Raw genomic sequence first — 17,529 nt, 5'->3', positions numbered from 1 at the left:
AACAAGTTTAAGCTGAAGAAACTCTGACCTCTGCTTTGTGTTCACATGTCGCTTTTACAACACGCTTGATCTAAACAGCAACGAAAGCAGAAATGTTCCAGACGCACCTGGTGTGATGGTGGCTGCCGGTGTGGAGGAAGACGAGGAGGTGGAGGAAGCAGACATGGGGCTGGACTCCTCAGACTGTGACTCTTTGGGTTTCTTAAGGCCGTGCCTCATTACCACAAACGTGTCGAATCCCAGAGCAGCGTTAACTATCAACTGCAGAGTGACAGACATATTGAACTCTTGGATATGAAACATTTGGATGGATTAAAGAAAACCTGAAGATTTCAAGAAAATAGGCAAAACAATTCTAAAACGTATTATTTCCAGGTTTAAAGTGGACTTTAGTTTGGATTTGCTCTCAGACTTTTGGACCTAGCAGCTGTAATATTATTTTTTACTAATAATTAAATGACATATTCCTACACTACTGTTCAAAGGTTTGGGGTTTGTAAGATTTTTTTATGTTTTTGAATGAAATCTCTTTGCATTTATTTGATCAAAATGTGAATATATGTTAAAATGTAATTTATTCCTGTGATCAAAGCTGAATTTTCAGCATCATTACTCCAGTCTTCAGTGTCACATGATCCTTCAGAAATCATTCTGATATGATGATTTGATGATCAAGAAACATTTATGATTATTATCAATGTTGAAAACAGTTGATCCATTATTTTTCAGGATTTTTTGAAGAATAGAAAAAAAGGTGTTTATTTGAAATAAAAATCTTTTAGAACATCTTTAACGTCACTTTTGATCAATTTATTGCTTCCATGCAATATAAAAATATTCATTTCTTTCAAAACAATTACACATTATTTTTATTTGTCAAGCAGATGACTGTGAAGGATTAACTAAACTAAGTTTGTGACAAGTTAACACGTGGCATCTTTATGATTGATATGATATGATATGATATGATATGATATGATATGATATGATATGATATGATATGATATGATATGATATGATATGATATGATATGATATGATATGATATGATATGATATGATATGATATAATATAATATAATATAATATAATATAATATAATATAATATAATTTGGAAAATTCTTTAGAGATGTCAAGGGAAGACAAAAAACTTTGAAATTACTAGTTAACTTTGTTTTGTACTTTTGATGAGAGTTTTGATTTTTATTACTTAAGTTGTTTGTTTTTTGTAGTTTATTACTTTGAGCAAAATATACTTTTCTCAAAGACATAAATCCTGCATGTTTTCTCAGTCAAAAGGCCTTATGTGCCATACATGCATGTCTAAATGTAAAAAATAAATAAATAAATAAATAAATAAATAAATAAATAAAAGCCTGATAAAACTTATTTTTGATATTCATATCCAGTTGGGAGAAATATTTACTTTTTGGTAAATATTTATTAAAAAACAAGGAAAATCCTGCACACTATCAACTTGCAAAACCATAAAAAATTCTTTCTTGGCAACGTTTCGATAGACGAAGATCATACGTTCGAAACGTTGCCAATAAATAACTTTTTTACGGTTTTGCAAGTTGATAGTGAGCGGGATTTTCCTTGTTTTTTAATAAATATTTTAAATAGTCTTTTTTCCTAAGCACCTATCTATGACCTACAGGTGTGCGACGCTAATTGATCATTGGTAAATATTCATAAAAATTCTTAGACATCACCCAAGGCCCAAGATTCTCAGTGCATTTTCTGTACATAGGTCTTTACAACATAATTATATAAATACTAAGTAATATTAATCCTCATTGCTAGTGCAATCTATTATAATTTAATTATGCCTATTGTAGGGTGAAGTGTTGCAAATATAGAAGCATCCTATTTGAGGTTAAGTGTTCTTAAATCAGATATAAAGAACAAACCCTGTGCAGCATGTACCAACAACTGTGACAATAACACACAATATAAAAAGGCAGGCAGGAACGGAAGGAGAAAATAAATAAATAAATAAATAAATAAAAGATGAAAGACTGAGGGGAGGAAGCTACCTTTCTCTGGCTAGCAGCGATGACTGTCGGAAGCCAGCGGCTCTCACGAGTGTCCATCAACAGGAAGACCACATCATGTTCAGAGATAAGCTTCTCCAGCTGTTCCACATCCTGCCGAGCTTGAGCCATTGTCAGCTCGGAAAAATTCACCGGATGGCCAGGCATTGGGATGCTCATGTTGAAGCCCTCCGCATTCTGAATGGGACGAATGATATATTCATGACATTTGACATGCAAAATGTTCAGTCATTTAAAAGATAAAACATTATGTGTAAAAATGATTTTGAACACCAAATCCTGCAAGAGATTGTTTACACCCACTATCAATTAAACTGTTAACAAGAGACATTTTGGTACATTCATTCTAAAGTATTTACGAAGCAAATGGTCAGGCTGTTTACAAAGTTCTGTAGTTCAGAGGGATTGAAAATAAACACAATCATCTGCACAGCTCTGGAAGTGTATCCCATGCTTCCTGATTACATTACCTAAAGCATAGACAATGTAAACAGCAGAGGTCCCAAAACCGAGCCCTGTGCGACTCCACAAAAACCTACATTTTCCCCAAAACAAACCAACAAAAAAACTATACATAAACCAGGATTTAAGTTATTCTACTAACAGTTCCTGAACAATCTAACCAGCTTTGACAGTTCAAGTTAAATGAGAATAATATCCAGCATTATATCAAAGGCTGCGCTGATATCAAGCAAATCTATACGTATTGTTTATCGGTACACAAAAGTCAGTCTCTGATTGTTCACATTTCAAACAAATGCTGTTTCTGTAGCATGTTTAGAACGAAAATTTGAGTTTCTTGTGTAGATTATCATCAACCAGATATTCATTTAATTTGGCAAAGACACCATTCTTGAGATGAAAAGGAAAAACTTTTAAAAGGTACCCTAGAATGTTTTTTCACAAGATGCAATATAAGTCTAAGATGTCCCTTGAATGTGTGTGTGAAGTTTCAGCTCAAAATACCCTATAGATTTTTTTTATTAATTTTTTTAACTGCATATTTTGGGGCCTCATTAACTATGCACCGATTCAGGCTGCGGCCCCTTTAATTCTCGCACTCCCTGCCCCCCCTCCCCGAGCTCTCGACTATAATACACTGCATAAACAAAGTTCACACAGCTAATATAACCCTCAAACGGATCTTTACAAGATGTTCGTCATGCATGCTGCATGCATGCGTCAGATCACGTAAGTATAGTATTTATTTGTATGTTTACATTTGATTCTGAATGAGTTTGATAGCGCTCCGTGGCTAAAGCTAACATTACACACTGTTGGAGAGATTTATAAAGAATGAAGTTGTGTTTATGAATTATACAGACTGCAAGTGTTTAAAAATGTAAATAGTGAATAGTCTTGTCTCCGTGAATACAGTAAGAAACGATGGTAACTTTAACCACATTTAACAGTACATTAGCAACATGCTAACGAAACATTTAGAAAAATATCATGATATCATGGATCATGTCAGTTATTATCGCTCCATCTGCCATTTTCCACTATTGTTCTTGCTTGCTTACCTAGTCTGATGATTCAGCTGTGCACAGATCCAGACGTTAATACTGGCTGCCCTTGTGTAATGCCTTGAACATGGGCTGGCATATGCAAATATTGGGGGCGTACATATTAATGATCCTGACTGTTACGTAACAGTCAGTGTTATGTTGAGATTTGCCTGTTTTCCGGAGGTATTTAAACAAATGAGATTTATATAAGAAGGAGGAAGCAATGGAGTTTGAGACTCACTGTATGTCATTTCCATGTACTGAACTCTTGTTATTCAACTATGCCAAGATAAATTCAATTTTTGATTCTAGGGCACCTTTAAAAGTCTATATATACTACATATTCAATTTAAACAAAGTTTAAGGATTTAAATGAGAGTTCTTGAGCCACTACCTGCTCAGGACAGTCACAACACATTGACATTTACTCCGATTGGTGAATCAAAAGGATTTCCATACATTATCAGAAACTGATATAGTGAAAGTAAAGCTTTAAAATTCAAGGAGAAATAAGACTAAAGAATTAAGAACTTTACTGTAAATCTAACAAAATGATCATAAAGCTTTCAGACAAGCATCAAAGCTAAGAAAGTATAGCAGTGTCAACATGACCACAAATCCAGCATCAGTTCAGCATGTGTGTCAACATTTGCTGTAGCGGAAGACATGACTTGAGTTTTTCGAGGTGAGCAGTGAATCAGACATCATTTCATCTCACTGTCTGAGTGAGAGAGAGCGTACGGCGTGTGTGGGTGAGAGAGAGTCGTAATTACTGCGTGGATATCCGGTTCATCTAATTGGCCCGACACACGCAGGGGTTCTGTGAAGGTAAAATGTGTGGCGTAATTAGCTGAACAGGGAGCAGATCGATACAGGATGAGCAGATGAATTAATGATGACCACAGAGTAAACACAGCAGACGGCTAATTTCATCACGGCCAACACAGATATGATCGAAAAGCAAAGATTATTTAGCCAGGTGTACTGAAATATTGCACACACACACACACACACACACACACAGCTCAACTGATCAGATGGTGCGTGTCTTACATAAGGATATCACTCTCGCTCTTGTTTTAGCACCTCGTTCTTTGCACTCGGGAAAAATAACATTTGGAGCAAATGAAGAAACTGGCATGAAAGACACTTTTATAATGAGGCCCTTCTGAGGTGTGATCAGATAATAACTTGACCAACAAGAATGAGGGAGATTTCTGCATCCATTTCATCGTTTTGACAGAAACTAAAGTGACAGTGACCCATCGACTTGATGCAGAAATGATGGTGAACACACTGACGTTTACAACAACTAATCAGTGAAATCAGTAAGGTAACAACAATGCATTTCATTACATAGCCATTAGCCATTTAATTACAACTATTCAGTCATTGTGCAGGGTTAGGCCACTATTAATTTCATGTAAAACACATTTCTGTGAAAATCCGCAACCACACACACACTAAGTCCTTCTACTCTAACACTGTACTACTCTGATGGTGTGAAATTTATTTAATCTGGTCAATCGCAACACACACAACAGCTACAGTCTCTCTATTTACTATTGTGTATGAAATTTGTAGTCCTCATTTGATTAAAGGTAGGTTAGGCAATTTCGGAGTGGCTTGCAGACAATAGACCGTTCAGAGCATCTCCAAAGCCACGCCTCCTCTAAAACACATGAACACACACAGCCAGAGGGTCATGAGAAACTGTGTTAAATGACCTCATGTCTCAAAGCACAAAACATTACAATAGTAGTGAATGTAAACCACTTACGGAGCTGTTACTTGTAGCACCTGACTGCTGCAGATTAATTTCACCGTTGATAGTGTTGACATAGAAATGCATAAATCCAAGTCTGAGGACATGAACCGCGCTGGATAGGATGTCAAGGGTTGCTGTCTCTAAATTACGGATACAACATGGCACGAACGCAACATAAGCTTGTTGTTTTGGTTCAGGAGTAACTGTAAAAGCCGGCTGCTGTTTGTTTGTGGCGCCCAGCGACTGTCTGTCTACAGCCTTACGGAACGCACTGATGACGTGTGATATCTGCATGAGCAGGTCTATGGCGGTATTGAAATACAAACCCGATTCCAAAAAAGGTGGGACACTGTACAAATTGTGAATAAAAACAGAATGCAATGATGTGGAAGTTTCAAATTTCAATATTTTATTCAGAATACAACATAGATGACATATCACGTTTAAACTGAGAAAATGTATCATTTTAAGGGAAAAGTAAGTTTCATGACATCAACACATCTCAAAAAGTTGGGACAAGGCCATGTTTACCACTGTGTGGCATCCCCTCTTCTTTTTATAACAGTCTGCAAACATCTGGGGACTGAGGAGACAAGTTGCTCAAATTTAGGAATAGGAATGTTGTCCCATTCTTGTCTAATACAGGCTTCTAGTTGCTCAACTGTCTTAGGTCTTCTTTGTCGCATCTTCCTCTTTATGGTGCGTCAAATGTTTTCTATGGGTGAAAGATCTGGACTGCAGGCTGGCCATTTCAGTACCCGGATCCTTCTTCTATGCAGCCATGATGTTGTAATTGATGCAGTATGTGGTCTGGCATTGTCATGTTGGAAAATGCAAGGTCTTCCCTGAAAGAGACGGCGTCTGGATGGCAGCATATGTTCTTCTAGAACTTGAATATACCTTTCAGCATTGATGGTGCCTTTCCAGATGTGTAAGCTGCCCATGCCACACGCACTCATGCAACCCCATACCATCAGAGATGCAGGCTTCTGAACTGAGCGCTGATAACAACTTGGGTTGTCCTTGTCCTCTTTAGTCCGGATGAAATGGCGTCCCGGTTTTCCAAAAAGAACTTCAAATTTTGATTCGTCTGACCACAGAACAGTTTTCCACTTTGCCACAGTCCATTTTAAATGAGCCTTGGCCCAGAGAAAACGCCTGCGCTTCTGGATCATGTTAAGATATGGCTTCTTTTTTGACCTATAGAGTTTTAGCCGGCAGCGGCGAATGGCACGGTGGATTGTGTTCACCGACAATGTTTTCTGGAAGTATTCCTGAGCCCATGTTGTGATTTCCATTACAGTAGCATTCCTGCATGTGAAGATCACAGGCATCCAGTATGGTTTTCCGGCCTTTAACCTTTCGCACAGAGATTGTTCCAGATTCTCTGAATCTTTGGATGATATTATGCACTGTAGATGATGATAACTTCAAACTCTTTGCAATTTATCTCTGAGAAACTCCTTTCTGATATTGCTCCAGTATTTTTGGCCGCAGCATTGGGGGAATTTGACTTCTGAGAGACACTGCCACTCTGAGAGGCTCTTTTTATACCCAATCATGTTGCCAATTGATCTAATAAGTTGCGAATTGGTCCTCCAGCTGATCCTTATATGTACATTTAACTTTTCCGGCCTCTTACTGCTACCTGTCCCAACTTTTTTGGAATGTGTAGCTCTCATGAAATCCAAAATGAGCCAATATTTGGCATGACATTTCAAAATGTCTCATTTTCAACATTTAATATGTTATCTATATTCTATTGTTAATAAAATATAAGTTTATGAGATTTGTAAATTATTGCATTGCTTTTTTATTCACAATTTGTACAGTGTCCCAACTTTTTTGGAATCGGGTTTGTACATATGTTGACAGGCAGTTAGGACATTATATCGTCTGTGGAAGTCTCAGGACTGAATGCAATGATACGTTTACATGTTTTAATATTTAGACCACTTCTATTATTGATTGCTATCAGGATGTTTGTTTACTTTTATCCCACTTTAATTAAATGAAACTGAAACAGTGAACTGGCTATCATATTCATTTTGGAGATTCATTAGTCAGCAAATCCTTGATAAATGATGCACATTTGCAGGAGGTGAAGCTTTAATTGAGTGGAATGCTAATTAATAACCACCACACTCAAGTGTTTTCACACTTATTTAGTTTCAGATGTGATTAAAAGTGATGATGTCTGTGTTGTTTTCCAAAAGACTCATTCATGCAGATTTGCAGACCAGCAACAAACATCACAGGTGACCACTGATCAGCCAATCACAGCAACATGGAGTCACTGCATCCTCTCATATTACCTGTAGCCGTTCAACGCAACACTTCAGGATCGAAATCTTCTGCTTTTGTTTATGCATTTACAAAATTGGGTCTCTTCCTGTTCAGCATATGTATCGCATTAATAAATGTCATAATGTTGTCCTATGCAGTACATGGTAGTAATAAAGAGGCCATATTATGCCTTAGTCTTGATGTTGTTTTTGTGCTCTACTAGATTGAATGTTGATTATTCTCCTCATATTCTCCATTGTTGCAGCTCCTCTCTTCCCAGTCTGTCAGTAACGCTCTGTTTAGTTCCTGTCTCTATGAAGCCCCTCCTTCTGAAAATGCTCTCTGATTGGTCGGCTGGAGCAGTGTGTTGTGATTGGTGTTTGGGAAATGTCCCGCCCCTTACCATAACCGCCAGTTTCAACACACTACTAACTAACTAGCTTTTTCATGCTCAAACAGCAACATTACACACTAAAGACAGATGAACACTGAAGAAAAGCAGGTCCTCTTGATTGTGAGGACATTTTCATTACTTTTATACAATACAAATCTTTGAACAAAGGTGTTTTATTCACTGGATCCTAAGGCACAATCAGTTGAGAATATACTTTGTATCTCACAAAAGTGATAACTCATTGTAGTGATCTCAAGATCAACTAAAAAAAAGGACATGTTTTTAATTTAGTCTGGCAAAGTTTCTTCTTGGTTGTGAATGGCCAAACTTGGAAAACTTTTTCTGGAATGGCTTTTGGAATGACATTAGTTGAAGCTGCCCGGCATGATGAATCATGGGAAGTGAAGCGGATATGATATCAGAGAGGATTCACAGGCCTCGTGGATGTAAATACCTGCCAACAGCGTTCCCACACAGACTCATGAATATGAAGCCCAGCTAAAGTCTGAGTCACATGAGTCTGATGCTACCGCTTAGCATAAAACACAAGGACAACATGTACCGAAACTGATTTTGCTGCTTAGCAATGGAAACATATCTGAGAAAAAGTCTCTCTATATGAAGAAACTGATGAGATGGCTAGTTTGGAATAGTAAGAATTAGGGATGGAACAGGATGGTCAACTAGTTGACTAGTCATCCACCAATTAACTAGTAAATTGTCGGGGTGGGAATTACCAGAGATCCCATGATATTGCATGATACCGCTCCAGCTGTGTTTGCTTGCGCTGAATCGGATTCAGAGTTGGCTATAATCCATGAGCTATAAAAGAGCTATAATCCATGAACTAAGCCAACCAGCTACAAGGTGAAATCCTAACATCCGATTTAAAGCCATCGATTAACAGCCTTGTTGCTCATAGTAAAGGTTTTTAAGGTATTGTTAAAAATCTATTTCCCTATGGAGAATTTACTTCCAGGACCCGACTGTTTTTCTCTATTACAGTTGTCAAATAAAAATATTTGCACATTTCAATGTTTTTCAATGTTGCACAATCAGTTTTACAAAGAACAACCCAACTAAAACCCTAAAGAACAAGTCGATTTTGAAATTATGTAATTTTGCTCTGGCAAATTTGAGACTACACATGGTTTGTTGGGCACACTTCCTCATTCAACCTTCTACAGCAGATGAACTTCTTGTTTGTTTTCTTGTTTAACTTTATTTATCCAGGCAAACCTGAATCAAACTTGTGATAAAAATCTCAGTAAAAACTTTCTTGCTTTCTTCTAATTCAACTGCAGTGAAAACAGAAAAGGCTCATTTGCATGTGAATGAAGCCACAAGTGCCGGCCCTCATCGTCTGATTGTCAGGATTATGTTCTGCTTTGTTTTAGTTTTATGTGTTCACAGTTCCTGTGTTGATCTCATCTGTTCCCATTGCAACCTACTGTCGTAATTATTTTGATGGTGAAAACACATGACGTTCAGGTCCTCAAACTGTGAATTATGCATTTCTATGGAAAGTAGGAGCTCTCCAAAAATTCCCAGCTTACACGTTGTAATAATGAGTTCTGAGAACACTTTTTTACGACATGACGTGAATGCATATATAGCCTGTTTATTCCAGTCTCTTGTCTGTTCTCGCTGATGTATGTGTGGTTTGCGATCTTCTGTGTTTAAATCTCCAGCGATCTCCTGTAAGTTTAGTTTATTTAAATAAAGACTATTTTTGATTGATATTCCTCCTTTATGCATGTTGTCTACCACACCTGACACTGGTGTGCTCAGTGATGCATCAGAAAATCACTGAGCAGATGAATATAAATGAGGCCACATTTCATATAAATATGGGTTATATTGAACATAGTGGGATTAAATGCAATGAGACTCCTCAAAGATAATGAACATCAGTCATTTAGACACGTCGAATACATTGTTTGGCTTTTTATTTCATTTACCTGCAGAGCAGCCAAACACCAATATTAAAATGAATAATTCAGACGTCATTGTTCTAGATAATTGCATGTTGAAATTGAGTCCTACCGATTAATCCAGGGGTCTCAAACTAACGACCCGCAGCATTGGTTCATTCAGCCTGTCAGGTGTTAATAGTTTATTCAGGCATCATTAACCCAATTAAAAACACAGAACAGTCTGATCCAATAGTACAATGAATCATAGTTCAAATGGATGATTGTAAAACATTTTTATTTGTTACTGTTCAATAGTTTGTTGTTTTTCATGTTAAACAAAAAATTTCTCCCACAATTCTGAATTGACAACTAAACAAAATAACGTAATTTACTACAGGTTCTGACAAAATGTTAATTGCTTCAGTCTATTTAATTTTTAATTTTATTTTTTTTATCTGTTTGAATGAATGATTCAATGACTCACTCATAAAGACTTCACTTGTTTCATTACTGGATGAATCAGAGTTTTGAACAAATCTCTTGAATGAATGATTCAATGACTCACTCATAAAGACTTTACTTGTTTCATTACTGGATGAATCAGAGTTTTGAACGAATCTCTTGAACGAATGATTCAATGACTCACTCAAAGACTTCACTTGTTTCATTACTGGATGAATCAGAGTTTTGAACAAATCTCTTGAATGAATGATTCAATGACTCACTCATAAAGACTTTACTTGTTTCATTATTGGATAAATCAGAGTTTTGAACAAATCTCTTGAACGAATGATTCAATGACTCACTCATAAAGACTTTACTTGTTTCATTACTGGATGAATCAGAGTTTTGAACCAATCTCTTGAATAAATGATTCAATGACTCACTTATAAAGACTTCACTTGTTTCATTACTGAAGGAATTGCGTTTTTGAACAAATCTCTTGAATGAATGATTCAATGACTCACTCATAAAGACTTCACTTGTTTCATTACTGGATGAATCAGAGTTTTTGAACGAATCCCTTTAATGAATGATTCAATGACTCACTCATAAAGACTTTACATGTTTCATTACTGGATGAATCAGAGTTTTTGAACAAATCCCTTTAATGAATGATTCAATGACTCACTCATAAAGACTTTACTTGTTTCATTACTGGATGAATCAGAGTTTTTGAACGAATCCCTTTAATGAATGTTTCAATGACTCACTCATAAAGATTTCACTTGTTTCATTACTAGATTAATTACGTTTTTGAACGAATCTCTTGAATGAATGATTCAATGACTAATGCATTTTTTAAGTCACTTGTCGCCACTTCAATCTTTATTTGAAGCCTCCAGTTCCGTTCAAAAGGCGATTTGCTCAATTTTGATCACTACCGTAGACATCAGTGTTTATATCCAAACTATAAACTTTTATCCCAGTACTTCTGTGATAATCTGAATTACTGTAAGACAGAAATAATAATACTGTGTGACTGTTTATGAAGCTGTTTCATATCTATACATGACATCTGCAGCGCCAACACAGATCTGAATGTTTGCTGTGATTATACTTGTCAAAGGTTTAATAGGTGAATCATTGTCATTTGGAATAATATCTTGAGGGTGTCTGAATAAAGACCACAATCTATTAACGGTTAATAGTGCAGCTCTAATATCAGTGCTTCTCAGGCATTTGAGTTTGAGACCCCTGGTCCATTCCATTTTCCACTCTTTTATATATTGTTGAAAGATTTCAAAGTCCTCACCACACCAGGAAAGATCTTCTTTAGTCTTTCCACCGCTGCGAGAGCTTTCACCTTCCCACCGCTCAGACAGTCTTCAAACTCATAGAGCGGCTGTCGCACCGGGTTCGAGTAGGAGATCTTTGCGTTGTCCACAAAAGTGATGTGCCTCACACCCCAGCCCTTAAACAAGCAGAGCAGAAAACATGTAGCCAGAACTTCACTGAACACTTGTGCAGTTTGCAGTATTTTCAGTACCTTCCCCATTTGTTCACTTGGATATAAGTCACGATAATGAAGAAAAGACTAAAGCATCTTCCCTTTCATGCCGAATTTAAAAGAATAAAATTCAGACCTCAATAAGTGAATCAAGTTCTCTTCATTTTCACACTGTTCCTGACTCTAAAATTGCACTAATTTTGATCCATTTCAGGTGTCATGCCACTTTTGCTTCAAACTGTTCAAATCTGTCCCACTGGATTTTGAATCATGATTATTATGAGTTATTATGAATACTGCTGCTAATAAATTGAATTTAGAATATTATTTTACAGCAGTATTAATACATTTCTGTTATAATTCTTCACTTTGATGTGACTTTGAAAAGCAATTAGGTTAAACCCTTAAGTCTTTATTGCAATAGTCAAAAATGAAATGCAAAAAAAAACCTCACTTTGCATTCACAAGGCACGCTATAATATAAGTGAACCACTATAGATAAAAGGGTCTGGGTTCATTTGGATCGTTCACATATAAGCCACAATTACTAAGAACCATTTTTGGAACCAAGTGTGAAAACTCTCTTAAAGTTGCAATTAACTGGCATGAAGACGTTTTCATTTTCATTCTGTCAACATGTTTATCTTATCGCGTGACACCACCATCATTTTGAAATGGCAGAATCTGCGTCTTACTGACTATAATTACAGTCCTAAGCTTACGACTATTTCAAAAACCATTAAGAAGCAATTATGGCGAAAGCAAAAGCCAAGGAATCCTTACTGAAGCCAAAGAAAGCTTTTCCATCACCTGTCAGATGAGATAAATTGCTGAAAATCACAAGTAAATCCCAAGTAAATGGCTCTCACCATCAGTGTTCTTGCCACATTGCAGCCCAGTGTTCCAGCTCCCAGTAACAGACACCTCGTCGACACCACCTTATCCAGATCCAGAGACGGGACCAGCCTCCAACGCATCAGCTTCAGGTTGAGATCGACAGATGACTCAGCCAGCCTTGAACAAATAATGTAATGTGTAACAAACCACTGAGAAAACCATTTCAGAAGTGTATAAACTTCCGCCCCGCGTTTAGTACCTTTTAGGGTCCATGCATTCGCTGAGATTGACACTTCTGGGTCCCATCGCCCCTTTCGGGTTCTTCTCCCAACCCACGCTCTTTGGACATACTGCAGAAACAAGCAATTCAACTTAAACATGACGCAAAAGTAAACAGTAAACAAATTTTGGTGTTTTTATCATAATTCTCTCACTTCATAAAATCTTGGAAAATAAGATAGCTGTATTGCTAACACTTTACCATACGCTCCTATTAATTAACATTGGTTAATGCATTAATTAACATTAACTAACAATAGCTGTAGTTGTACTGAATCTAGCAGGAGTTCAATCATGAGGTGATCACATGACTTCGCTATGATGGCAGCAGACCATTGGTGCAAAGACTGTTTTCATTTGCATAAAGAACTGACTTGGCAACTAGAAAAAATGATTAGTTGCACAAACCGACAAGCTGTTTTTTAATGCATGAACACGAGATTATCTCACATATGTAGTTTGTGAAATAATGGTGGATTACCCAGATTTCAATCATGCACTCTGAGATCATAGACTTTTTATTGCAAGTGAATGTCGCAATTCACATAAGCAAACCTCACTGAAGTGTGAAGACATCCATGTAGAAGAGGAAAGACCACACGTCAAGGACAGCAGTGTAAGTGTTTAAGAGAGCGATGAAAGAGGCCATCTATGTGAAAATAGAATAACTGGATTTCGGTCAGGAAGGTCTTTCGATACCGCTGTCCTTTCAAAGCCGGCAGTATCGCCCCAATTCACACAGCAATTCACACCATCAGTGCAGAGACTCCCACAGGAATTCACACGTCTGATGTGTGATGAAGCTGAATGTCAGGGAATCTCCACCATCAGTTCATGACCGATGAAGCCACTCAGATGAGAGGATGAAGGGTTTGAGCAGATATGTCCAAGCTGAGGAAGAATAAACTCTACTCGATCTTCTGCTGTGACCTCAACAACTGACTGAACATACACAGAAAATGAGGCAGTGCTCGCCACAATCTACACTGAGAAACCTTGGTGTAGGGCTTACTTTGAAACGGTTTCACTCAGAAATCACTAGTACATTTCTTAAAAGGGTCAATGATGTGACCTTTTGTCCAAAGGCCTTAATAATAAGGACATCCAAAGTATGTCTTTTATTGCATCCAGAAGGTTTTAATTATATTTTGCCTCATATAAACCGTCCAAAGGCCAATACAGCCATTTCATTAGTGATTAAAATATCTTAAACTGTAATAAATGTATATTTTTTTTATTCTGGCATGATTTTATAACATCATATATCAACATAGTGCAAAATGGTATTAAAATTATGTGTAGAAGTCGTTGCTTTGTTATGAGAAAGAATGAATTTCATTGATGTCATTCGGAGTAATCGATATAAAGGGACCATTTTGGATCAAGTCATGCGGTCAGTATTATGTGACAGGATGTGACATCATTCAGACACCTGCAAAGGACCACATGGTCATGAAGCAAAGTAACTAATTCTCTCTTAACTATTTGATAAATTCATGTTTTCACTTGTTCATACGCATGTCCCGAAACATCAGGTCATTCGGTGCAACCGCTATAAAACATGGAAAATGTTGTAATATTTTAAAAACTTGTACTAAATATAAAATGTTTTAATGATTTTCCTTTTGCTAGCTAGCTAGATATCAGCCTGTTAGCATTGTTTGAAAATATCGTCTTTCGGTTAAAACTGAATTTTTGGACTTTTTTGGTGACGAATTTTGTCCATCTTGTAAAAAAATGACAAAATCAGTGTTAACTGATTATAAAAACCACATAGTCTCATTGTTAACACTTAATAAAACTTCAAAATTAATTATATCTCCATTATTGTTTTTTTTACACTTTTAAAAACCTTATTCCCAAATAATTACAAACAAACAGCAAGTTGCACATCGAATTAAACATGACATTTTGAAGTACTTTCTTGTAAAACATACTCTAATAATCTTTGTTTTATTTACGCATTAGAAGAATCATTTTTTACATTAGCCGCTATAGGCAAAAAACACACAATCTTACGTTAACAATAAGGTGGATACCATGAAATAACATTATATTGTGAATATAGCGCAGACTGTAATTAGCCTGATTTACATAGACATGTCTGCACAGAACTGAGTGACAGTGACTTTTATATATTGGAGGTGCTGTGCTGTTTCAGAGTGAATAATACACAACTTTTTGACCACCCGTTTAGTGAATTTGCCTAACCTTAATTTTGTTTTTCATGACCATACTCCACTCGCTTTTTGACTATTACAGCTAACCAGAAGCCAAATAAACATTTTTCTTCCATGTAAATTACAAATTTAACTAACCAGCCATGATGGTGTAAAGCAACAAGCAACAAGACATTTTAGCAGAAGTGTTAGCAGATGAGACTGAGGGCTGAAGCCAGATAAAAGCCCAGCCTTTGTGCTGCTGTTCTGACTCACTCGACTGAAGATGATAAATTACCTGCAGAAGTCGTGAGGTCTGGGAGCTTGACCCGAAAGATGATGCTGTGCCGAACGGAGCGGGTCCCTTGTAGAGTTCTGTCTCTGAAGCACAAAACCTCCAGAACATCCAGCTGTGAACCCCTGGCATTCACACGGACAAACACACAGCACTATGAGCACACATGGTCTTTGAGTGACCTTAAACGTACCATTACAAAGAGACGACGGCAAGAAGAGTCACAGATGGACTGCTATGACATTTCAACACTGGAAAACTGCAGCCATATCTCCACAATCTTCCACCTGCACTTCACTTCAAGTTTGTAGTGCAGTTTTTCTGGGAGTTTTATAGATGTGAAATGGGAGGTTTTTGGTAATGGGAGATGATTTGTGAGCAGATGCATAGGAAATACTTAATTCTATGTCACATACTGAAGTCCGACACCCAGTTATCCTCATTATAATTGTTGAGTACTATTCAGAAACGTCCAGTTTCATTCTAAAAGTTGTAACTTCTTCCTGAGTCTCTCCATCAGTGTCGACTCCGGTTTGAACAATGTAAGGCTGAACACTTTCCTCATTTTGGCTGCGTGAGATTCTCCAGCTTTGTTGTTGTTGAGCTGTTAAAGCTCCGCCCTCTTCTGGAGCAGCAGCTCATTTGCATTTAAAGGGACAGACACAAAAACGGCGTGTTTTTGCTCACACCCAAATAGAGGCAAATTTGACAAGCTATAATAAATGATCTGTGGGGGATTTTGAGCTGAAACTTCACACACACATTCTGGAGACACCAGAGACTGACAATGTGAAAGGGGCATTATAGGTCCCCTTTTAATATGACTCAATAAATTATAAAGGGTAAAAAAAAAAAAAAAAAAGATATTTCAGCTATTTCATAATTTCAGCTAATAAAACTTAAAATGTTGCTCAGTTGCCATTTTTTATAGTAAAATTTCACAGATTTTACAGTGTGCCGCCATTGTATTTTTGTAAGGGTGTCTGCTACATGACTAACAAATAACAACATCATAGTACTGTACATAATTTGAGTATACACATATCAAACTTCAGACAAAAAGTCAATGAATCAGCTGTGATCAGTGCAATACATTCTTACAAACCCACAATATTAGCAGATGGTTGGAAATCATATTTTCTCACATTCATTCAGTTGCAGAACAAACACGTTTGAGATTGAAAGTAACGTCAGGAGGAAACGAGTGGAGCTGTGGAAGCAGGGCTATAATTTAACACCAGTGGGATGCGTGTTGGAAAAGCTCACTACAGCAGACGTACCATTTTTTTGCGAGGAGGATGAGGAGGTTTCTGAGCGGCCAGCCCGGATGTTGAGGCAGTGAGCATGGGTCATACACACCCACAGTAATCTAGAAAACAAACCAGGACACCTCCATATTATACTGCCATACTGTCAAGAATTAAATGCCAATCCAATTATTTCAAGGGATATTCTGGGTTACATACTTGAGCATCATCTGTGACACTTGCTCAACCTCCACAAAGCACAACTTTGACTTGTTCCATAGATAGACCAATTATTAAATATGATAATCTACAGCATGCCACAAATGTTGCTGACAGAAATTAAGTTAAAGGGTTAGTTCACCCAAAAATGAAATTTCTGTCATTTATTACTCACCTTAATGTCGTTTCACACCCGTAAGACCTTCGTTCATCTTCAGAACACAAATTAAGATATTTTTGATGAAATCCGATGGCTCAGTGAGGCCTGAGCAATGACATTTCCTCTCTCAAGATCCATTAATGTACTAAAAACATATTTAAATCAGTTCATGTGACTGCAGTGGTTCAACCTTAATATTATAAAACGACAAAATAATGACTTTATTCAACAATATCTAGTGATGGCCGATTTCAGAACACTGATTCATGAAGCTTCGAAGCTTTACGAATCGAATCAGCGGTTCGGAGCACCAAACTCACATGATTTCAGCAGTTTGATATGCGATCCGAATCACTGATTCGACACAAAAGATTCGTAAAGCTCAGAAGCAGTGTTTTGAAATCGGCCATCACTAGATATTATTAAAAAGTCATTATTTTGGGGTTTTTTGGTG

General features: G+C 37.0%; 1 protein-coding gene across 1 annotated transcript in view; it reads right to left on the bottom strand.

Moving 5' to 3' along the window:
- atg7 (ATG7 autophagy related 7 homolog (S. cerevisiae)) overlaps positions 1-17,529 on the bottom strand; it is a 99,020-nt gene that overhangs the window by 70,572 nt on the left and 10,919 nt on the right. The window contains exons 8-14 of the mRNA XM_067388785.1: positions 16,730-16,818; positions 15,453-15,574; positions 12,976-13,066; positions 12,749-12,893; positions 11,685-11,843; positions 2,039-2,233; positions 108-261 (exon numbers count right to left, since the gene is read on the bottom strand). Of these exons, the coding sequence (XP_067244886.1) occupies positions 108-261; positions 2,039-2,233; positions 11,685-11,843; positions 12,749-12,893; positions 12,976-13,066; positions 15,453-15,574; positions 16,730-16,818 (955 nt within the window). The remainder of the gene's footprint in view (positions 1-107; positions 262-2,038; positions 2,234-11,684; positions 11,844-12,748; positions 12,894-12,975; positions 13,067-15,452; positions 15,575-16,729; positions 16,819-17,529) is intronic.

Source organism: Chanodichthys erythropterus, chromosome 6, assembly GCF_024489055.1.
Source record: "Chanodichthys erythropterus isolate Z2021 chromosome 6, ASM2448905v1, whole genome shotgun sequence".
Taxonomy (NCBI): Eukaryota; Metazoa; Chordata; class Actinopteri; order Cypriniformes; family Xenocyprididae; genus Chanodichthys; species Chanodichthys erythropterus.
This window is presented reverse-complemented; position numbering and strand designations above follow the sequence as displayed.